This window comes from Haliotis cracherodii, unplaced genomic scaffold (assembly GCF_022045235.1).
Source record: "Haliotis cracherodii isolate W230 unplaced genomic scaffold, xgHalCrac1.p SCAF_2, whole genome shotgun sequence".
NCBI classification, from domain to species: Eukaryota; Metazoa; Mollusca; class Gastropoda; order Lepetellida; family Haliotidae; genus Haliotis; species Haliotis cracherodii.
The window spans coordinates 52,869,035-52,893,973 of NW_027266275.1; the positions used below are offsets into that span (position 1 = coordinate 52,869,035).

At 40.1% G+C, this 24,939-nt stretch overlaps 2 protein-coding genes across 4 annotated transcripts in view; one reads left to right on the forward strand and one right to left on the reverse strand.

Moving 5' to 3' along the window:
* Positions 1–1,332: 1,332 nt before the first annotated feature.
* Positions 1,333–17,592, forward strand: LOC139469253 (tRNA wybutosine-synthesizing protein 3 homolog). The gene is made up of 7 exons (XM_071251393.1): positions 1,333–1,574; positions 4,424–4,501; positions 5,034–5,132; positions 5,765–5,836; positions 14,296–14,364; positions 15,874–15,938; positions 17,409–17,592. The coding sequence occupies exons 1-7, from the start codon at positions 1,404–1,406 to the stop codon at positions 17,590–17,592; spliced, it is 738 nt and encodes a 245-aa protein (XP_071107494.1). The 5' UTR covers positions 1,333–1,403.
* Positions 17,593–21,117: 3,525 nt separating this feature from the next.
* LOC139468221 (uncharacterized) overlaps positions 21,118–24,939 on the reverse strand; it is a 134,393-nt gene continuing 130,571 nt past the window's right edge. For all 3 annotated transcript variants that reach the window (XM_071250043.1, XM_071250041.1, XM_071250042.1), the window contains exons 99-100: positions 24,499–24,636; positions 21,118–22,905 (exon numbers count right to left, since the gene is read on the reverse strand). In XM_071250043.1, coding sequence (XP_071106144.1) covers positions 22,612–22,905; positions 24,499–24,636 — 432 coding nt within the window. In that variant the 3' untranslated portion in view covers positions 21,118–22,611. The remainder of the gene's footprint in view (positions 22,906–24,498; positions 24,637–24,939) is intronic.

Here is a 24,939-nt window from a genome sequence, read left to right on the forward strand (position 1 = left end):
ATATGTAGTAAAATAAATGCATGGTCAAAGGGAGATAATAGTGAAGGGGTTTTCCGTATGTAAGACCAATCTGACTGTAGGCAAAGTGAGTGTAGGCAAAAAGATCTGTAGGCAATCTGTTGGTAAAGTGAATGTAGGCAATGTGAATTATAGGTACTCTGACTGTAGGCAAAATGAACTGCAATAGTTGATTCGGTAAATTGAAATACCGTACTCATCTGCTCACTGAGACAGAGGGCAATTAGTTGTTCAATGTTTGCTGACTTTAATAAACATGGTTGTGTTCAATGGAATCTCATCAGTCTGACGTTGCAGTTTATCCAAATTACACATGGAAACAGTGGAGATTAGTGCCATTTTAACTAGCTGCAGTGCTCAAACGCAACATATATGAAATGTGACCAAAATCAAATCGTATCAATACAAAAACAGACAATTTAACCAAATAAAATTTCTAATACATATGTGTGCCCTACTCATGCAGGTGAGTCCCAAAGAAGGGCAGGTCGCCAGAAATTACTAAGGCTGAAGGCTACCTCTTTTACATTTAAAGCAACAAAAATGACCGCTGCTAAAATCAAAAGTATTGTTTAGTGCAACACGCGTAAGAAGACTGTCAGGAGAAATCATCATTTTTTATCTTGTGACTCTTGTCAGTGATGGACTCACAGAGTATGTGAACCTGGAAATATTGTCACCCAGTGCAAGGAGCTCACCCAGCAAGAGGACTTTTCCCCTTCACTTGCTGTCTGTGTTGAGGAAGGTGCTATGTCTACAAGTCGTGGAGGTTGTGATGCAGGATATTCAGTTTGAGGTAAGGTGGCAGTCCGAAACCTCCACTGCTACTGGAGATGTCACCATGGCACACAAAGAACAGTGCAGAATAGCTTAACAATAAAAATTTTTTGTAATTATACACTAAATATACTAAATCACTACGGATTTGTGATAGTTAATGAGGTTCAATTTCCAATAAAAATGTGGGTTAATTTTCTAAAAACAAATACAGGCCATTTTCATTAAATTTTGGACCATTTTCATTACATTTGGGGCCATTTTCTCTAAATTGTCTGTGGCCATTTTCTCCTGTCCTTGCATGCTCAGAAATTAGTTATTATAATAATCCAGATATTCAAAATGGAAATCAATTAGAAAGGATAACTTGCGGATGTATTTATTGATTTTATAACCGGTCTGTTCTGAAAAGAAAATTTGGACACTTTGACAAAATTGTCCTGGTCCGTTTTAGGCGTTGTCCATTTTTGTGACACCTGTAGACGATAAGCTCTCAACATAGTTTTGTACGACGCTGTCGCTGCATGGAGTATTAAAGGGAAGTAACTCTATTACCTACCATGCGTGGCAAGCGAAAACCGTGGACATGTCGATAACACAAATGCACGATGTCCTCAGAATCATTTGATAAACAGAGGGAAAGTTGTTTTGACGGACTAGACTTGAGCAGGAAGGGATCTATCGACGTCCCGATTGTTGATCTTGTAAAGCTGATAAATGACCAGTCCAACTATTTCACAACCAGCTCGTGTTCAGGAAGAATACTCTTGTTTGAACAGGTGAGACAGCACTGGTTTTCTTGTTAATATCAATGTTAGTATTATTTCCTACCCAATATGAATATATTATATTTGTTATGAATTGCGTATTCAATGGGATCCTAATTTGCCAGAAAACTTCACTTTGGTCATGTTAGTCGAATTTACTCGGCATTCAAACATTGCTATCGGACCCCTGCATTGGGATATAAGTTTGTTATGGAAACAAATTACCAAATAAACACAAATGAAAGAGAGTATGAGAAAAGAGAGTCCCCCACACTTGTGACTCGGATAGGCCCTATGGTCCTGTACCCACAACAATATCGTACAGCTTACTTTTTCTTTAAAATCGGGAAGACCAGTTCAATCCTTGATGGTTTTAGCTGTAGATCTACTCTAATCTATTTACTGTACAGTTGCATATACAAATTCATATGTACGTATTGAATGTATATGTCTTACAAAGCAACACAAAATTTTGGAAAGATTTTGAAGTTGTTCGGGGTGGTGAGGTAGCCTAGTGATTACCATGGTTACAGCATTCGTTCGTCATGCAAAACGCCTGGGTTCTATTCCCCACATTGAGTAAAAGCAGCTTAAAACCATACTCACTTAAACTTGTTCTTTCTGTATTTCTGTTTCGTCATCATGCTCATGTAGGTGCCATTTTAATGTATTAGATCATGTGAGATATGATGTTGTTAATATGTTTTGAACTTTAGTTTTTTGGGGAGGCTAGCGTGAAACTTTCTTGGGCAGATGTGACTTCTGTCTGATTATAACTAAACAAAAGGAGTTTATTTTTATCTTGTGTACATTAATATTACCACCTCTTAGTCCACTAAGTGATAGTATGTCAATTAATCACAGTCAATTGTCTAAGGCAGTACCTTTATCTGTTTAAGGATGTATTCAAGAAACCTCTGATTTTGGAATTAAATCCCAGATTTGTCCTGATTATGTTTCTAGGTTTGTTAGTACCATTCCAAGTTCTTTAGTTTCACTGAAGTGCTAAACATTGTTTACCTGCATCAATTTTGGCTTTCATTCCGCATCAAGCTGACATAGTGTAATGTGACTGACATACTGTGCAGCATCACACCTCGCTCCTTTAAACTGGCCACAGTGCCGCTGATATTTGGGGATGAGATGCCTATTTCCACATGGTATATGTGTCACCTGCAATGAAATTTTGAAGATTAACTGGAATGTTGACGTTCAAGAAAGAGAAAAGGACCAAGTACTGAACCCTGGAGTACCCCTGCACTGGTAGTTTCTCACTTTAGAAACTTCCCAAATTTGTGTTCAGCATATTCAGAACAAGTGTTTGAACAGGATTGCTTAAATAACTTTCAACCTTTGCCTTTGCCATTTTTGCCACCACTAGTGCCATACCACTTTTTTTATTATAATAATAAAAATGCATTTCTAAATTTATAAAAGTGTATGTTTTGATAAATATACAGCTAAGCATTCTTAGCTCCATCCATTGAAGCACCTTCACTCAGTACAGAAGGGAACACCTTTTAATACAGCTGTGGGAGTGGGGCGATACACAGATGCAAAGATGGATTGCAATTTTTTAATTATTGATACAAGTATTCAACATAGTCACATACTAAGTAAACAATATCAAATCTTACTATAAGTGTTTGCTTTAATAACAGTTACAGCATACACAAATATTAGTGAAAATTAGTAGTGGAAACATAATTATTTTCATCCATTGCACCATTCTTGACACTGCCAACTGTGAGTGATTGTGATACGTATCAGATCACACAGTAGGTGTACATGGTGTATGGTCGTGGACCTACTTTATAAGTAGTTGGTTTACCATGTTTACAGAGGGGTTTTTTTCATTTGTGTAATAAAATTAACTTATAAATTCTCTATTTTTGACTTTGCATTTTTGTGAAATTTGATAGTTAGTATTAAACATTCTATAGCATTTAACGGGCACAAGTTGGAATACTGGAGAAGCTATGTATTCATCAAACTACATCCAACACTTTGAGTGATGTTAGTGGGTCAGTATTAGTAACCTGGATCCCCTGACCTTGAACCTTGTCATCATGATCATAGCATTTGTCTCCATCAGGTATCATGGGTATTGTCCATATGTTATGCCACCAGCTACAGACAAACTGTGATTATGCTCATTTGAAAGCCGTTTTTTCTAGATACATACAGCAAATTACCATTTATCTTTAAAATGAATTTACAAAAACACAAACCAAATATCCTTATTTTATCATGTTTATAGAGTTGTTTGATAATGCAACATTGAACTTCTGAAAAGATTGTTTATCATATTTTATATCATTCTTATAATCTGTATTTCTGTGGCTTCTGTGAATGGTGTTGATGAGCATTAACATTGTACCAGGACTGCCTGTATTTAAGCCCCGGGCCTAATTACGGGAAATAGCACTTTCTCTTTTAAAATATGTTATCCAAAATCAAGCCTAGGGCTCAATTTCAGAAGTGCTTAAGCTTTCTTACCTAAATAATTATGCTGAAAAATAAGTAACTGTTAAGCTGTTTTAACTGAGAAAGTATATAACATAAGTTTTAACTTTGAATTGGAAATAACTTCATAGGATGCAAACCTTGAACTTGCACTTACTGTTGAATGCACATTAAGATTTGCCTCGTGTAGTGCATCGCCACATAATAACTATCAAAGGGATTTAAGTCATGAAGTTAAGGAAGATCACTCCAAAATAAATATCCGAATTTCATGTATTCATAGAATTATATCCGTTTCTAAGCCCATGAGCATAATTACACATGGGCCCTAATGCGGGAAGTTCACATCTTCAGGATGACCGTCACCGTTTGTCATGTTTTCTCTGTTCACACAGGACACAGGGAACCGAGTGAAGAAGAAGGGATGTAAATGGCTGTTTACCTCTCATGATTTCGTCCAACCAGAAGAAGTGGTAACGCATTATCTACATTATCTGTCATGTATCTGAAACCTTTTCCAGTATCCTATATTCTATACTATATTAACTGCCTGTAAGTTATCATCATTATTGTGAGGGGGCATAGGTGGCCACATTGTCCAACATGTCCAAGGTGCAGAGTTGCTCCCTTTAGGCATCACAGAAACATATGATCATGGGTTTGAATCCTAGATTCGCTGTTACTGCATTTCTTAGCATAACCATGGCATAACCATTCTCATGGGTTTCACCAAAGTGGTAAATGCCTAAGACCCCACTACTTCAGGGTTTCCTTCATGTGAGAACTGAAAGTGCAGTACTGTTCCAAGGGGCGTTAACACTTAAACCCAAATCACTCTTTAGCATGAGTGCTGAGAAAAGTGAGTGATATTCCCTGCAAGGTATCCGTGCGTGGTCCTCAAGGAGGAACTTGTCGAAGGAACTACCAACTGTAGCTGCTAGTGAACTAGATCTGAGGAACATTAGCAAGACATGTTGTCCTGATGCTAGCGGATGTTCTGCGCAGGTGAGCAGCCTCAGAGCCTTGGAGGGTGACGCTGTGTTTAAATTCGAGCCCATGGTCCTCCACGTCCAGTGCCGGTCAGTGGCAGATGCCCAGAGTCTGGTGAGATCTTGTAACATGTTAAATCAAGATATCTGATTTTGGCAGGAAAATAATAATAGTAATAATAATAATAATCATCATCATCTTTCATGATTCACAATTTTGTGTACTCTATGTGCATTTGACAGAGAGTAAAAGTTCGTAGGGAAAGGGTTTCTTGGAGCATATGTTTTTTGTCCTTTTTCTGAAAACAGACATGCTTTGTGATGATTTGACCATCAAGTGGCAAGTCTTTAGCATGTTTAGTGGCTGGTACACGTATGGAATGGATCTCTTTCCAAAAGTTAAGGATTTTATGTGAAGGATATGAAGAGGTATCTTGTGTTGAGATCTGAGCACACGTGATTGTGTGTCTGAAAGAGTAGCTCAGAGCTCAGAAGATGGGTCTGGGCTTAGTAGTAAATAATATTTTCCATTGAAAAAATGTTACATATTATCATGATTATTATTTCTTCATGCTGGCAATAAACATACTATGAAGTGCAAAACCAACATGAATTTTTAATGCTGATTTCCAAACCTTGAGAAATTGTTTGTCACAAAGGAATTCCTGCTGCAGTGATTGAGTAGAATAACTGTTTTATGTCAACACTGCCTGGGTGTGTGACAAGGGCATGTGTTTTCTCCTTCAGCATGCCTGTGCAGTTGCTTCAGGATTCAGGAACTCGGGCATAACCATCGGTTCTCGAGGCAAGATAATAACAGTAAGTTAAACCTGTCTTACTTGCTGGGAGGCTCTCCAAAATAGAATCAGTAATTCTACCATAAATTTCGAATTTACTCAATTGTGATTGGTCAGTCACAGACTATTAAATCACGATAAACCTCTGTGATTAAAATAGCTGGTTGGACGTCCGCATCTCCGCAGAAGCTAATATTCATAAGAATAGTACTTTTTTTCAGTCATTGTCGGTAGGCATATTTAAATAACTATATCCACAATTACAATTTACAAAATGCAAAGTTACTACAATTTTCATAGGATGTGTGGCAATACATTTCGTGCAGAAAACAGGATTCTACAAATAGAATGTGTTTTAAGTTTTGGGGACAATAGAGAGCTTGGAATTTGGCGCTTTTCTATATGTGATTGTGACGTCATATCTTTTGCGTCACAATGAACGATATGACATCATAATGGTGATGTGTGGTGTGGAATTAAGTTTTGCAAAGGGTGCTTAGTTTCTTTAAGGGTGCTCACCTCATGTTAGCGTTTTATTTAGTCATGGTAGAATGGCGATAAACGTACTGTGTTTTCAATGTAGAGCTAGGTTACCTGTAGATTGAATCTGTGCATTTGGCTCCAAATTCAATTTAGTGCAGTTAAATCTACAGGTAACCTATCTCTACATTGAAAACAAAGTATGTTTATTTCCTAAGTAAAACCAGTCTTACTGGGAGGTTTTCGGGGCAAGATAATCTATGTGTTTGTATGTTAACCATTCAGCTTTTGGGTCCCAATGCTTCTCATTCTGTGGGTGAATAGTTTCCCAGTGACTCATGCTTGTTGTAAGAATAATGAAAACTTCGTGGTGATAGTGTGTGGTCTGCTGATACCATGCTCATGATGTCAACCCCTGATTTGCCTAGTCAAGAATACATTTTTGACATGTCATCGTAGTATGGATGGACTATTTCCCAGTCACTCACTCAAACATCACCAGAAGACATAGGAGAGTAACCATTACATTATTCCTTCTCAGACTAGTCATAGCCTCCCTGAGACTAACCTCCCAGTGGTTTCTTCTGCCTGTGGGAGGGGGCACGGCTGGCCCAGTTGTCTAAGGCCCCACGATTTGCAGTGCAGAGTTACGTCCATGGGACACGCCAGAAACCTATGATTGTGGGTTCGAATCCGGGTTCGCCTCAATTATGTAACTAGGTTTGTCAGCACCATACCCATGCTAGTGGGTTTCATCAAAGTGGTAAACGTCTGAGACCTGCATCACTTTGGGCTTTCCTCCCACATTAAGCTGACATGCCATGATATAACTAGAATACTGATAAAGGAGCGTTAAACCCAACTCACTCACTCACTCTTCCTGTGGGGATCTTGTGATAGAATTGCTTATCAGCAACCTATCATGTTCATGAAAGCAACTTAATGGATCAGGTGGTCAGAGTCAGCGGTTTGGTTCATGTTATCAAACCCAAGTGACATGGGACTTTGCTTGTAATATCAATAACTGGTCACAATTAGACCACCGTCATATAGCTGGAATATCATAAACAACAATGAATTATTCCAATACTGCAAGTGCCTATAGGTTGTCTCATGTGGGACTGATGTGGCAGGTGAGAGTTGAGTGACGTGTACACTGCTTGGAGTCAGTTCCATGTTGGAGGCACCTGCGTTTGCCTTACGAGGACAATGTACAATGTGTGTAGCGAAACTCCAGACAATGTGTGGAGCTATTGTGGATGTACTCACATGTCATTATTTCTTATCCTGCTATTACTTTTGTTGCCAAATCTCACAACACAGCACCAAAAGACTCCCCCACTGGAGCCCCCACTGCACATGCTCTCCTCTTGCCATGCAATTTCTCCTACTACTTATCGCTTCAACTGTGCGGTGGGCTCTACGGTTGGCTCTCAAATCCTTTTGATGTGTGACTTAGGTTTTCTCAACTGTGTTTTCTTATCGTTTAAGAGGTGTGTATATGCTTGGGGGTGTTAGGTTGTCTTTTACGTACGTAGTTTTGAGTGGTTGGAGGTTAAGTCAGTTTGAGTGGGACGTGAGCCTTGTCGTCGTTTGCTTACGTATTTTCTCTCACTTTTACTCCTTTTTCTTCAAGTGGGCTTGTGTTTTGAAGTGTTATTTTTGCATTTATTGCTATTGTTGTGCATTTTGATATGTTCTATCAGATTATTTAGGTATGTTTAGTCTTTGATACCACTTTTTTCTGTATGCCCTCAGTAATTTGTCACGGCTGACTCTGAACTCATTCTTCATGAGTCTGGGTCAGGTAAGATCTACATGGAGGGTTGCCACCACCCCTCCCGCATCCTCCGTTCGGGGACTCTCTGGTCCCTCCTATGTCTACAGCAAGAGTACAGGGTGCAGTTCCTTGATTGTTAGCTCAGATTTCAGCGGTGGTCCCGTCCTTGGAGCGCCAATCTATCCTGCAGCAACAGAGGCATCCGCAGCAGCAGCAGCCAGGAGTTTCAACGTCGGCTTCCAGTCAACTTGAGATGTTGTCACCTAGACCCCTGATGCCTGCTGAGCGGTTGCAGATTGAGGAATTGGCAGGACGTCATCCATCATCTACAGGTCCTCTTTTGCAGCCAGACATGTTGCAGCCTGATGACTTGCTACAAAGTGATTGCAGTCCACCTGCAGTCACCTGGGCGTCAATTGCAGCCTGATGATTGTTGGCAGTCCAAGTATAGGGAGCCGTCGCAGCCGGAGGTATCTCCTGATCAGTGGAGGGGTTTGAGGGGTTGAGGGGTGCTGGTCTCCTAAAAGTTCATATCACCGATCACCAGCCAGTTGCAGATCTTCTGATCGGGCTCCATGTCATCGTTTGTCCACTTAGGGAGCTGGTGGCCGCTTGTCCTACTATGGTGGTCATTGTTCCTCTCCTGGTAGGTCACAGGATTGTCAGACAGAACATCTTCCATCCAGAGCTACCAGTCAGGCGTACAGCGGCAGATTGTTGGGGACAAGAGGTCTTCCACGTTCAACGTTAAGAGACACAGTGATTGTGGGGTTTTATTCCATTATTATCTTAGTTTCCACAAAACTCAGGAGGATTCACAACCTCAAACAGAGTTTCTTTGATAGACTTTGTTTCAACCCATCATCTGTTTGTTGACGCTTCTCTGATTGCTTAGGGGGCACATCTCGACCAACTAACAGCGTAGGGATTGTGGCAAATACAAGTTTGAGACTGGCACATGAACAAACTAGGGTTTCTAGCAGCCCTTCGGGGCTGTGCAGCATTGGTGGACTTCTCTCCATTCTGCCCAGGTCATGATACCAACGGACAACTCCACTGTGGCATATACATATAAACAAACAGGGATCAACTCAGCGTCTGATTGACATTCTTCAGATGCATGTTCAGGCTCGCCAAATACCAAGAGTGTCAAATATTCTGGCCAACACCCTTTTCCAGCCTGGGAAACTGGCTTCAACGGAATGGATGTTTCACTCCAATGCATTCTTGCTACCAGTGCACAAGTTGGGAACTGCAAACATGGACTTATTACTGCTGGTGTTTATGTCTCTCACTCCGGATGAGATGGCAGTCGATCGCGCTGTTCTGTTGATCAGTTGAGAGGGTCTCCATGCCTACACTTACCCTCCACGTGTATTGCCTAAGATTTCTGTGACAACCACTGTCCGTCTTACTGGCTGGCTCAGGTGTGGTTTCTGTCTGTCGTCCTGTCTGGTTACCATAGTGGTACGCAATCCTTCCTCCCATCAACACCATCTGTCTCCAGAGTCAATTGATCAGCAAGCCGTAAGGAAGAGAGGTTGTTCTGCGAGTGCGATTAATGCTGTGGGTCCAGCGCATCACAATTCCACTAGGTCTCTAAATGATGTTTGTGACTTATGCAGAGAAGTGTTTTAATCCTTCTGTTATACTGTATTAGCTTAAATTGTAACTAATTATCTGCTTTTCTTGTTGCCTTAGCTACATCGGTTTGTGAACTTCCTGCTTTGGATGTGACATGGCAAAGTGGTTTTGGGGTTATTTTGGAATTTTGTTGCTAAGAATCATCAGCTTGGACAGGAGGACCGCTGTGTCATGATGTTTAACCTTGTGCAGCTACCTTCTATTCTTGGGGATGAGGATGTAGAAAATTTATCTTTGTGCCCGTTTCGAGTGCTGCATCGTGATATCAAGTCACGAAGCCATTTCAGCATCAGATTGTTTCTCCCTACTTCTCAATCTTCTAATGTTGAAAGAATACTTTGGCTTACTGGTTGAGACTGACTATACTGGAGGCTTATGAACATGCTGGTGTACCGCCTCCTCAAACTCATAACCCTCATGAAATTAGGGCGTTGGCTTCGACGCTGGCTCTGCGCACCAACTGTTTGGTGACAGATATTGTCAAGGGTTGTTTCTGGGTTACTGACATTGCTTTCTCCAACTGTTATACCATGGACCGTTCTGTCAAGGACATCAATGGTCTTCACCAGTTCGGAACTCTTGTGTTAGTGCAGCAACTCAACAATCCTTGAAGGGAAATGATAGGTTCGTTGCTACCGTCTCTCCCTGCACCAAGTATCTACCTTTCATTGCTTGCCTGGGCAGTTCAATGGGGTTAGGGCTGTGGTGTGGTCTTATTGCAGTTTGTATCGTTTGTCCCATCTCCCCTCTGTTTCCAGTGGGTCTAGATGGAGACTAGTGAAGAGCGCCCTACAGTTGGACCACAAGAAGTATGACTTGAGTCTGGTCTATAACATTCGGCAGTCACCACCTGGGCTTCAGTTTGCAGATTCGCCAGTACCCTCCTCCTACTGAGTGATGCTTGCAGACAGTCGTAGCAGGATAAGAAATCATTTACAGTCATCTAATATTTATGATATTAGATACTTATCCTGTTAAGACAGGTCTCTAGGACCCACCCATCCGTCCCTGCTACTGTCAACCTCCATTGTACTGTGTTGAAGTAAGAAGGGGAAGTTGCATGGCGTGAGGGGAGCATGCAGGATGGTGTTTCTTCCACTTTACCCAGGCGATTTGGCAGAAAACACAGGAGCTTGGTCTTGCTGTTGGATACAGAGATAACCCCCTTGTGGAACAGTGGATCCGACGAGCTGCTGCCTTGCCTCTGCTGCCTCTTCAACAGGTTCAGGATGCATGGATTGACTCCATGAACCAGTCTCCCGATGTACCGAATGCTGACGAATTCAACGACTACATAGTCACAAACTGGGTGGATTATGAAGCCAGATTCCCTCTTTCACTGTGGAACCATCACCAGACATTCGGCCCAAGTACCAAGAACAACCTGGAGGGTTTCCACAGTCGCCTCAATGCATCACTGAATCATCGTCATCCTAATCTCTACAGGTTCATCGAGATCATCAAGAAGATTGAGAAATCTGAGAAGACCAAGCTATCTCAGACCTAGGTGCAGCTCCACCAGCAAGAAAGCGTGTGTAGGGGAGATTGACAATCGACTTTCCAGACTGAAGGATCAGCTATCCCAGGGTGTCAAGACACCACTCCAGTTCTTGGATGCTGTTGGCAAACTTCTGAAGATGGATTAAGGTTGTGTCAGTGTGACAACCTGGATGTGAACTGTGATGTGAACTGTGAAATAAACTTTAACTGAACTCTAAGGGGCAAATATTTTAAAACAATGGATTTAAGGGATGGATGAATTAGAATGTTGAATGAAATAAAGTAAAAGAGGGTATCAAGCATCTTGAGTCATTTCTTTTGTCTATAATAAGACAAGTCCATTTTCAGGATAGGGGTTAATTACCTGATTAACATGTGCAACCAGGTATGACATTGTTGTTTTAAGGTGTCTCACAACTGGGCTGTCTTACTAATGGGAGGAGACCCCTGTAGGGGAGTGTTTTGGCGCTGTATTATGGGTTTCTGGAACCAATAATACAAGTAGGAAATTGCAGACATTCTTAGCAGGATAGGCATCCAATACACATGTATCATTAATGTTAAATTACTGTAATTTTTTCTCACTTGGGACCATTCTTTTGGGTTGTGAACCTTTTTCAAATTTGCATCTGTCCACATAATGCCACAAGTGTGTTACATATTGCATAAGCTCCCAACAGTGATACATATCTTAGTTACAGTAAGTGACAAAGCACATTTTTGTATTATTCACTGCAGTAGAGTTCATATATACTACTCAAAATTTGATAAGGATCGTAGATATTTTTCTAAATAAAAAAACAAAATAACTGCATAACTGGCAATATTGTGTTCAAGTGAAATCAAAAACGTCTCCAACACACGTGCACGTGCATTTCATGCCATGGGAAATGCGTTTCACATCACAGTTCATGCTTTTGCTACCATTGCACGATTTCCAATCAGGCAACGGTGTCTGATTCATTGTGAAACTGTAAACTCAATTGAGTGTTTACACTACGTTTATCTACGCAATGCCCCCTCAACGTGTAAGGCGTCGCCTGACGACAGAACAACTGGGCAGATGTATTGGAATGCTTGATGCTGGCTATTCACAACGTGACGTTGCCAATGCACTAAATGTCAGCCAGAGCGTTGTAAGCAGGGCCTGGTCTCGACAGCAAAATTTTGGTACAGCAGCACACCGACATGGGGGTGGTCGTCAGAGGTCGACAACCCAACGCCAAGATCATTTTGTGGCTCTTCAGGCACGATGTCATCCCTTCTGGACAGCAACCAGCCTACGTAACGACCTCCTGAACGCCTCGGGGGTGAATGTGTCCACTCAGACGATACGGAATCGTCTTCACAATGCAGGTCTCTACTCGAGAAGGGCATGTGTCCGAATCCCCCTGACTGTTCGACACCGGCGGGAGCGATTGGAATTGGCTGAAGATCATGTCACTTGGACACGAAACGATTGGGTTCCAGTTCTGTTCACCGATGAGTCCAGGTATTGTTTGGACTTTACAGACAGGAGGCAGCGGGTGTGGCTACGACAACGTGAACGTTTCCATGATGCCAACATCAGTGAACATGACCGTTATGGTGGTGGTTCCATCATGGTCTGGGGTGGAATCAACAGAGATGGAAGGACAGATCTTCATGTCCTGGAGAGAGGAACAATGACGGGGGTGAGGTACCGGGATGAGATCCTCGATGTGTACGTCAGACCCTACGCTGGTGCTGTTGGCCCTGAGTTCATCCTGACGGATGATAACGCCCGTCCTCATCGCGCCAGGGTGGTTGAGCAGTAGCTTGAGCAGGACACAATTGTCCGCATGGATTGGCCAGCGCGCTCGCCGGACTTGAACCCGATTGAGCATGTCTGGAACATGCTGCAGGTTGCCCTTTCAAGCCGTAGAGCACAACCCACGACTTTGGCAGAGCTCGGACATGCCCTCGTGGAAGAGTGGAACAACCTTCCCATTGGGAACATCCGGGTGCTTATTGACAGCATATCTCGACGTTGTCAGGCCGTCATTGATGCAAGGGGAGGTCATACTCGATATTGACACTTCATCGACTAAGTGTAATGATGGACTATCCCTCATAACTGTGTAATTCTTTCTCTTGTTTGCTGTTAACATTTTTTAATGAAATGCCTTTTGGTGTTTGCAGATTTCAAACATTCCATATTGATACAAGTTCATGCCGTTCATGAGTTTTCATTCATAACATGATTAAACACGTTTCTGAGTCAGAGTCATGTCTTTTGTTATGTTTGTGGTAACTTACACACATATCACCTAGTGATCCTTATCAAATTTTGAGTAGTATATATGATGCCTTATTTGATCAGTAAATACAGATCTGGAGAGACATACAGCTACGCAAAAAAGGTACATTGGAAAATTACATGGTCATAGTGATCATGGTTATACTGTTGGTTTCTACAATCATGTCACAGGGCTCCAGGTAACTTTTGGAGCAGTTGAGTTTTTACTCAAAGGTTTTTATTTTAATTGGGTTATTACATATTTCATTGGGATTACCAATATTATTTCTCTCATCTATTCATCACCCTATTGGGTTTTTCCCAAAATGAGTAAGCATTTTGAAATTTAAAAAAAAATGAAATAATGCTTTAGATGTATATAACGGTCCTAAATATAGGCTTGACTTGGAAAGTAAATTAACTCGCAATTGTGTTTCGGAAATTAGCTCTGTTGTACGCATGCTGTAAAAGCTTCATTGGGCATTTACGAGTGCTGTCTTCAAACAATTGCATTTTCCATTTAATGCATGCGTATCTGTACACAAGTTAATTGGGTTTTGAGTAGTTTGGGGGGGTATTTTACTCAAATACGCAGCTTATTTGTAGCTCTGATTTCATGTGTATGTTTACGCGAGCAACTCATTATTAACTTAGGTTATGGTGGTTGATTGTGTATGTTAGTTCCTTAATGGATTGTTGCTCATGCTGTCAACCACTAGTTTGTCTTGCCCAGACTTTATTCACAAGCCATCATGAAATAGTGGGAAAACTGATAAATGTAGTATGTAACAACTCACTCACTGCTACTCTGTGTACACAGGCGGTGAGAAGCACTCATTCTCTGGAAGTTCCGCTGTCCAAGGATCGAAGATTGATGGTCTCACATGAGGTTCGGTGGTTTGTTTTTCTGTTACATTTGTGAGAGTCTCGTTTGGGTTGTCATAGCAACAATGGGCTATAAGCGTGATCAAGGGAGAAAAATGTAATGCTTATTTTCGTAATATAGGATTTTGTTTTGATAAAGAATGGGTATTTGGCCTAAAGTTCTCAACTGAAACAAACCATTCATAATGATGTGATGTTTATGAAGGACATCTGTACACAATGTACCTACTCCAGGAAAAGTGCTATGCATTATTTACAAAATGTTTTTCAATATTAAATTGCCAGTTTTTATAATCGGATCATGTATTATTTGTGACATTATCATATTGAAATACAGAAACTGTTATAGATAATGTAAGGACATTTGTAACTGTTCCTCAGTTGTTTGACACTTTCTGCTGCTTCCTCTACTTCTTTGTGTCTTATGATCATTCAGTGCCTGTGACCCTCTGGTGAAACAGTGACCTTGAGCCAACCTTTCAGCAGGTACTGGGGATTTCTAGGATATATAGCATCACACTGATCACACTTAGGTCGTTGGATTTCAAAGAAATCCCCAGTACCTGATGAAAGGTGGTCACAAGCATTATTGCATCTGTATATTCAGGATATACAAATGGGTTTATGGCACTAGTGATGCTATGTAGATACTCTTAGGGACACACATAATTTAGGGGTTATAAATGGCAGTTGGAGGGCTGATATGGGGGTTAAGGGTTGATTTGGGGTATGATATGAAAACTGCCTATAATAACCTTTTTATCATATACCCATAACATCTAATTGTAAAATGCATCCATTCATAAAACATCTCTAAATTCCATGCATGTTTGTTTTAACATGTTCATCTTGACGGAGGGGGCATGGGTGGCCCCGTCGTCTAAGGCGCCGCGATTCGCTGTGCAGAGTTGCGTCCCTTGGGCACGCCAGAAACCTGTGATTGTGGGTTCGAATCCCGGTTCGCCCCAATTATGTTTCTAGGTTTGTCAGCACCATACCCATGCTCATGGGTTTCACTGGACTGGTAAACGTCTTGAGACCCGAATCACTTCGGGCTTTCCTCCCACATCAAGCTGACATGCCGTGATATAACTGGAATACTGTTAAAAGCGGCGTTAAACCCAACTCACTCACTCACTCACTCATCTTGATGGAAGACATTGGCACGGGAAAGCAATATAAAGCACCAGGGAACGGAACTCTAGTCTCTCACCACCCGTGTTGATATTAATCGCACATTCAAAATGCATTGACATGCCATATCAGCCCTTCTGAGGGTGTTATACGGGTCTAGTTTGTTGCCCCTTGTGATCTGACCCTCTCAAAGTTTGCTCTATCGCACATGCTGAATGTCTCATATCATTGATGGGTATATGATAATAAGTATTAATGAATACTCCAAACCTAGCATGGAGCTTCACGATGAGATGATATAGTGAAGATAATGATGACTACATAGTAAAGTATGTGAAAATCACTTCTTTTGAAAGAAATTTTATTTTATTTATTTCAGTATTTGAAATTTCTTGCCGATTGTGCCAATGCCAAGATGCAAGAAAACTTGACAAGAATAGAAAGGTTGGTGTTGGCCCATCTCAAACATCCATGCCCTCAACATGTTCAGTGCAGCAATTAGGGGATAAACATTTTGTGTTTCATAGATTTGCTTATGGTGTTGGCTCCAAATTTAATTTCCAGGCATCAAATGCTCAACAACACAAAGGGAAAAAACAAAGACAGGTCGCAAGCCACTTTAGTACGGACTAGTACAAGCAGTCACACACATGTACATGCACATCACTATGTAAATGCATTAATTTTGACTGAAACGTAAGACCATTTCAACCATTTAATTAACCTCACCTGTTGCATATGGACTAGTGCTACAAAAGAATCACTGGTCCCACTGAAATTTCCTTGACTACGAGACATCAGAGCAAGATTTCATACCTTTCTGTTGCAATTGTCCACTTTTTTTTCTTTGTTAATGGTACCTTATTCTCTTGTTTGTAATGCACACCTTTTTTCACAGCAGTGTGAAGGAGGGTGTACATTATACAGAACAGATAATAAGTTTTGATTTTTTTATTAATGAATAGTTTTAAAATACAATGGAGTAAATACTCCAGAACTTTGGCAAATAAGACCTATTTAAAAAATTCCCAGTTTTTTAACAAAACTATTTTTACCCTATTTTGCCAGTCCAGGAAAGTAAGATGGAAGCCTAGATAAACGCCTGTGTTCCTGGAATATTGCTGACTGAGGCATTCACTCACATGGCTTATGAAGCTTTCATGTTAATTTTTAACACTTCAATGATCGTCGGTGCTGTTTTGAAATGTTACAATCTCATTAAAATCAGATCTTAGTTTTCGTTATCGCTAAACAAAGTTTTGAGGACACCCCATTACGGGTCACGTCAGAACGGCCTTTTATACGACCGATCAAAGCGTCACTTACCAGATCAAGAAAGTGAAGGTCGGAATGGGTTGTCTGATCATGCAACCTCGAAAACGTTAACACAGGGTATTCCAAATGAAAGTTACGGCCCGTACGACTGATTCCGTCAAAATTATTGTGTATCTCTCGCTTCCGTGGGATAAACATTTGAACAGAGGAAGTGTTGCACAGTATGTAGGAAGCACTGCAATACAATCTCAACCATATATTAAACATTCTGGAATGTTCGTTTGTTCAGTTTTCAAAATTTTAATCAAGAACTGTGTCAACATATTTTTCAAGCGTAGTCTGAAAAGGAAGTCGCCTCTTGATACGAGTGCCGTAAAGCTCGAGAAAGCTGCGTTGTAATTGGCTGATGTCGACTTCTTGTTAGTCATTTCAGTGGTCAGTCAAAGTTTGCGAAAGGTCATTCTGACGTGACCCTTAATGGGATGTCCTCAGATCTTTGTGTAGCAGCAACAAGAACTCAGATATGATTTTAATGAGATTGGAAATGTTAGGAACCAGGTTTGTCCAAGATTTTGTCAATGTGTTTTTTGCTGACGCTTAATCAGCGCTATTGTTTTTATGAAGATATTTGTGTTTTAGGTTTCATGAGAACTTCAGTGCGATGCTGTCGAAACCAGAGAGCGAGAAGACTAAGAAGAACAGGAAGAACAGAAAGGCCAGACCTGACACTGTGCAGCAGTCACCCTGCAATGCTGATGTTGAAGGGAAGAACAATGTCGTTGATGACGATATTAGTCCAAGTTTTTTGTTTGATAATACGTAAAAATAAACTGTTTCCTTTCTACTGCGCTTACTGTCATTCTTTTAACAGTACTGATTTAGTGCCCTGGTGTTACCATGGTTACATCCAACTTCTGAAACATGAGGTAGTGTTACATGATATCTTGAAATCGCACCAATGCAAATCTCTGCAAAAAAAGAAACCCAAAAGTGATTTAATACGTATATGTTATATATATATATAAATAAGCAAGGGTTGGTGATCGATTGGTCAAAATTTGCACTGTGGTTGACCTGGAGGGCCATCGCAGGATCTGGATGTTGTGATTCCTCAAAAAGACTGTTGCCAGTTTTGCCATGTGAGGTTGGGTATAGTCTGGTTGGCAAATGAAGTTCACTTGTTGCATATTGGGAAGGAAGTGTGGCCGAAGAATCTCATCCGTGTAACACTTTGCAGTTAAATTCCCTTGAACTTGCACCAAGTCAATTCTACCTGTATGCAGTTTCGGGTATAATGTACCCCGTGAAACCTGTAAACACGTCTCCCATCCGCACGACGAAGCAAAAAACGTCATCTCAAAACCAAACTTGTCGCAATCGCAGTTGTGGCCATACTCTGGGACCTTGGCACCATTGACGTTCCAGCCAACGTTGCTGTTCCTTCAAAATGATCCCTTGAGTTGGTTGTCTAGCGCGAAAAACCTGGGAGTCCGAATAATAAAAAATAAATCAATAAAGCAGAAGTTCCAAGATTAATTCTGTATATACACGAAGCATAGTGTGAAAGAGCAGGAGTGGGTACACACATCAGACAGCTGCTGTGCCAGGACCAAGGGTCAGAAGTGATGAAGGCCCTGGACGTCAGTGACAGAGATGTCACAGAGATAATTGGAAGCAAAGACTGTATCTGACTTCCAAAAGCACCCTTCCATAACAGCGGATAGGGAGCAGTTGCTCTGTAAGTCCATGGGAGAGGCGACGATTCAAGTCTCATGAGGATTGGACGTGACAGTAGCGGCCTGTAGTACGTAGTATGATTGACCTGGAGCAAAAGTGATCTTGGATGGAGAGGAACAATCACCATCAATCTGAACATCACACAAAGGTGAAGGAGCGCAAAGAGGGTCGACTAAAGGCGTATCCAAGGCAGCTTTGGATGCATCAGTGAATGATTCTGTAATATTCCAAAAAAACATCTCCACAGTGTGGCAATGAGAAAGACGATAAAGTGATCAGGTCATGTGAGGTCGCTATTCACAGGATTACAATGCTTGTTTGGGTGATGCTGGGATGTGTTTGGGTGAATTGTTTTTTAGAAGCTGGAAACTCTGTACGAGCACGTTTCCACGTAGGATTGAAGAAGAAAAAAGAATTGCAAAGTGTGAGGTTAGATAAGTTTTAAAATTGAGTGTTCTAAGTATTCAGAATATATATTGGGGACTTGTGACAGAAGAGAGAAAAAGTGGTCAAGTGGAGCCATATTGTTCATGCAACAGTATCTTTTTATCTTGAATTACTGTCACATTCTCTATCTGCCGTAGAGCACAGACAGTAAACTACATTTATCATGAACACAAACTGACGGATATAATAAACTCTTTTGGGGGTCTTGGCCATTTGCTGTAAATTTTATTATATAAACTTGATGGATATAACAAAAACACAAAATAAATGAGATGGCGAACTCACTATGTGGTCCCATGTGTACTCTGTCAATGACAAAGTTTATGTTTACAATGAACTGTTAAACACTGAGCTGCTCAATTATCACCAAACAGCCTATCAAAATATATCCGTGGCCATATGCATTTGTTCAAAGCAGCAATAATCAATTGAAGGCAAGTGATTAACTGCATTAAGTACTGACACCCTTTTTTTCAAATTACGCCCTCAATAAATAATAGTGATTAGGCTGTAGCAGTTGAAGTGGATATATTCTGTGTAGGAAATGTCTGGAGTGTGGAAATGTGACTTGATCCAAAATGTCTGACAGTCGAACTGCTTATAACGAATTAAAATTTGTAGTCCTATTGAGTTGGTTTTAACCGTTGTTTACTGTACTCAAGTTAGCACATCCATGTATCTAGTGAACAGCACTTTCCACTTAATCCAACAGCCCTGGCATCGGTGTAAATCTCGATGTCCATACATCTCAAGGGACACTGTAGTACAAAGTGTACAAGGTTTGAGGACATGGTCAGGATATTATTGTACAACACATGACCAAATTGACAAATCCCCACTTGACAGAGCCTTTACAGGGATTGATTTAGCAATATAAAAGATGCACCAATGGAACCTATTTTTGAAAATGTAACTTTATATTCATGTCTAAATGAATCGGGTGCATGTAAAAAAATAATCAAATTTGTGTCTGACTAACCACCCCCACAAAGTCGATCTTTGAACTCAATATCTGTAAGGTGTACTGACCAAACTACATCACCCTTTCCTGTACTATGTGTAATTTGTCATACGTTAATGGGCTTCATGCCGTCAAACTTGTAGTACTTCCAGATTATGGGCATGTTGCTATTGTGTTTTACATCAAAATGTTAATTTTTGTGACATTGGCAGCAGGCCATCCTGTTTGAACTTTGGTAAATTTATGGCACCAGGGTGCAACCTGGTTATGTGTGGTGCAGCTTGGTTTTCATGACAACATGCACCTGGTGCAAGAGTTGAATGAAGTTCCTCGAATCGAGCCCTGCTTTAGCTGTACTCTATTGATACTTGGTGTTACTTTCCAGAGTTATTCTCACGTGTCTCAATTATGAACACATGATACAAGTGTAGTGTAATCTCACTGTCAACACAACCCGTGAAGATCTGGGTAGAGTATAGGTCTTCAGCAACCCATGCTTGCCATAAGAGGTGACTATGCTTGTCGTAAGAGGCAACTAACAAGATCGGGTGGTCAGGCTCGCTGACTTGGTTGATGCATGTCATCATATCCCAATTGCATACAACAATGTTCATGATGTCAATCACTGGATTGTCCAGACTGGATATTTACAGACTGCGTCATATAACTGGAATATTGCTGAGTGCGTTGTGAAACAACAAACAAGTACTGTCAGCACAATATATGTGTTTCACAGAGGTGGTAGATGTGATCTTTCATCAAGTTCCTCCTACATCAAGAGACCCGTGAAGATCCAGGGTAGAATAGGTCTTCAGCAACCCATGCTTGCTGTAAAAGGCAACTGTGCTTGTTGTAAGAAGCAACTAACGGGATCGAGTTGTCAGACTCGCTGACTTGGTTGATGCATGTCATCGTATCCCAATTGCGTGGATCGATGCTCATGATATTAATCTCTGGTCTGTCTGGTCCAGACTCGATTATTTACAGACCGCCGTCATATAGCTGGAATATTGCTGAGTGCGACGTTAAACAACAAACAAACAAACAACCAATTTCACATCAAGGTGTGGTACCACTGGGATACATGTCCACTGTACCACTGTACCACTGTACCTAAACCCCCCACTCCTGAAGTATTACAGGGAGGAAAATATATTTTCTGAATTAATTATTGTCAACACATATTCACCAAAAACATTTTAAAATGCATCATATAGTTTATTTAGACAAACAGGATTTTGTTAAAAATATTAAAAAAAATATATTGCATCTATCTATAATTGTAATATTGAAAATATGAAAGTTATAAAATTGTCTGTACATATTAGGCTGTATCCACAAAATAGTGTATCACCATAATATATACACATCACAATAGCTGCTAATTCTGGTCACATGATACAAAACGTCTGTAGAGAGAGGCTAAACAACCCTCTGGTTCCATGCAAAATAGATCAGAGAGAGACTTGTACAAAGTTACACATTGAAAACAAAATGAACAAAATTATGACAGAACAGTGGCAACACAGAGATTTGGTTCCTATTATGCAATGTGTTGATTCTCAGGAAACAAATCACAGTACATTGTCTCCATTTGTTTTCTTTAAAACATTAAAAAACATATTTTAAGATTACCATGAGAACAACTGGTACTGGTTCATCATACAAATTAATGTACACAGAACAGAGAGGAACATGACATTAAACTTTGACAGATGCTTCTACGAGACAAACATTGTATTGCACCCTATTATCCAAGCATCACTTACAAGTTGTAGTCTACAGTTGAAAAAACATAAAGCTTTGAGCAATTCTTTTACCCTTTAAATGCTGATAGAATGGAATGGAGCATTGCAAAATGTGCTACCAACCCCACTATGATTCCTGTTCTGTGCAATATGAATAAGACATTTGAAACATTATTTTCTATCTTCCAATTGTTATTTAAATCATTCGTTACAGTGAAAAAACAACTTGCATGGAGCATATTTTGTATAAAGTTGCTGAGAGAAAAGTATTGAAGTTTTGGTTCATTTGTCGCATGATGATATGTTTATACCCTATCATGAGAAATTGAAAATTATGATACAAAAGTCATGTATAAAAAGTAAAAAGGTTGTATCATGTTGATATCGTCATACAAATACTTATTCAAATCTTGAAATCGACAGATCGACCTCTATTATATAACAATATTCTAGTAAATACTATAAAATATTATCCTCATTGGCAATGCTATTAACATGATAAAACAATCATTTGCATTGTTATCTTGCTTAACTGAATATGAAACAATATCACAAAACATATTGCAAATTGTTAAACTGAGTTGATGAAACATAGGTCCACATGCCTGAACATTTCAGGTGAAACTGAAAACCAAAATGTCCATTAGCAAGATTTATTGTTTGGTACATTTTAACGAATTTTGTTTTATATTCAAATATTATGCTAGCAATCAGTACAGTGTAAGGACTTCAGTGTCCACATTGATTTGTTTACAGCAGCTGAAACTATGAGTTTTGTGGTTATCATGCAAAACCAATTAGATGACAAAATTCTTTATCATAATTGCAAAATATGGATGTAAGTTTTACAAATACAGTTGCACAATAAAACTGTCACATTTGGTCTGAAGATTAAGGACGTTTTCACAAAACATTAAAGTCAGTCATCTGTTGGAAAAGCTGTTATAAATCACAATCTTGTATCAAACACCTTGTTATCGTCATCGAAGGCCTTGTTAATTTTGCCTTCCTTCATGGAGATGCTAGTGGAGGCCTGTGCAAGGTTGGCTGCGTATTGTGATGAGAATCTCTCATCTTGAGGGTCCGCCATATACTGTGGGTTCATGTACGCATATGTCTGATTGGAGAATGGTCCTGGGAGTATTCCTGACTGCTCTGATCCAGACTCCCCACCAGATGTGGACAGATCATCATCTTTATCAGATATGCTGTCAGATTGTTCTTGGGCGAAGTTGACAAACACCTGAAACAAATTCAATTCAGGTCTTAAAGCATGCAGAGTTCTTAAAAGGGGACTAGCCCTGGGGAAAATGGCAGTCCTAGCAAATTTAATTCCCACTTAAAATGACTCTGTAATAGTCTGCTAACTAAAATCATCAGTACACACAATCTCAAGGTTCTGGCCTGCTGGCCTTCATCAGGCACACTCCTTTGGTTTAGCACTACATTACTAAAGAAGCTTGTTCAAGGCAAGTGGTTAACTGCTGTTAGCTGTTGCTGAATTAAATTAACTTATATTTTATGATGAAGATTAACATGTTCCGGAGGAATGGATTAACTGACTGTAACAGTCAAGTTTATTATGAATTTCTGGGCTCAATCTATTGCCACCTGGGGCCATTACAAGTTCTGTCCCTTCTATTGACCAATCAGATTCCTCATCTCATATCACTTGCATTTGCTTCAGTAAAGATGATCTGATTGATATAATCAAGCTATTAAAATAAAACGGGTCTTACTCCGCGAAGTGCATCAAATCATGTGAGCACCTTGATTAAAAACATGAAAAGATTTTGACAGTATCTGTTAACACTAAGTTGACGATACACATGCTTCGCAAATCCTGCGAACGACCAAATTTCGTTACGCGATTTTGATTGGATTATCCATAGACTCATTAGTCCAGCCAAGAAATAACTCCATAATTACAGTCTAGTTCCTCCCTTGCCTCAGGAAGATGGAAGATTAATTGAACCAATACAGATAATGCAAAGTATCCAGAGAAGTTCTCAGCTTCACAAGTCATTACATCGTCTAGACCTTGGTTTCAGATGGGCACAAGATCACAGCGTGAAGTCTCACATAGAGATCTAGTTGCACACACAATTGGGATTTGTTGTTGCCTCACTTAAAGAGGTAAATCTGCTTCTGAGATGGAGAAGAGGCATTGATGGCAGGTATCAACTGTCTTCTGTCACTAAAGGGGCTTGAATTAAACTGAAGTATTAATACAATGTGATTCACTCATGACCATCATTATTGTGATGTGTATTAGCCAGAGAGTGTGACTAACAATATTGTTTGAGATATGGAATATCGTTATTTACAATACTTTAAGTATCCAGCGATGCTTGCGATAAGGAATATCGTTATTAACAATACTTACAGTATCCAGTGATGTTTGAGATATGGAATATTGTTATTAACAATACTTAAAGTATCCAGTGATGTTTGAGAGAGGGAATATCGTTATTAACAATACTTACAGTATCTAGTAATGTTTGAGATATGGAATATCATAATAAACAATACTTACAGTATCCAGTGATGTTTGAGCGAGGGAATATTGTTATTAACAATACTTACAGTATCCAGCGATGCTTGAGATATGGAATATTGTTATTAACAATACTTACAGTATCCAGTGATGTTTGAGATATGGAATATCATTATTAACAATACTTACAGTATCCAGTGATGTTTGAGATATGGAATATCATTATTAACAATACTTACAGTATCCAGTGATTTTTGAGATATGGAATATCATTTTTTATAGTACTTACAGTATCCAGTGATGTTTGAGATATGGAATATCATTTTTTAAAATACTTACAGTATCCAGTGTAGTTTGAGAGAGGGAGTATCTGGTGATGTGGTTTTTCTCTTGGGCTGTCTGGAGGATGGAGAACAGCTCTGACACAGATGTTGTGTTGCGCGGAATGCCAACTTCAAGTACACTGGTGTGCTGGTCCTGTAGTATTATCATGCACAAGTATTATCATGGGTGTACCCTGAACAACAGGCACAAGTATTATCATGGGTGTACCCTGAACAACAGGCACAAGTATTATCATGGGTGTACCCTGAACAACAGGCACAAGTATTATCATGGGTGTACCCTGAACAACAGGCACAAGTATTATCATGGGTGTACCCTTAACAACAGGCACGAGGAAGTCAGCATGGCCGGGCTCCCAGCCTATTCCATGGAACAACTAGTGTTATTAAAGTAATAGAGTGTGGGACAGACAGTAAACACTATTCCACACTGAGA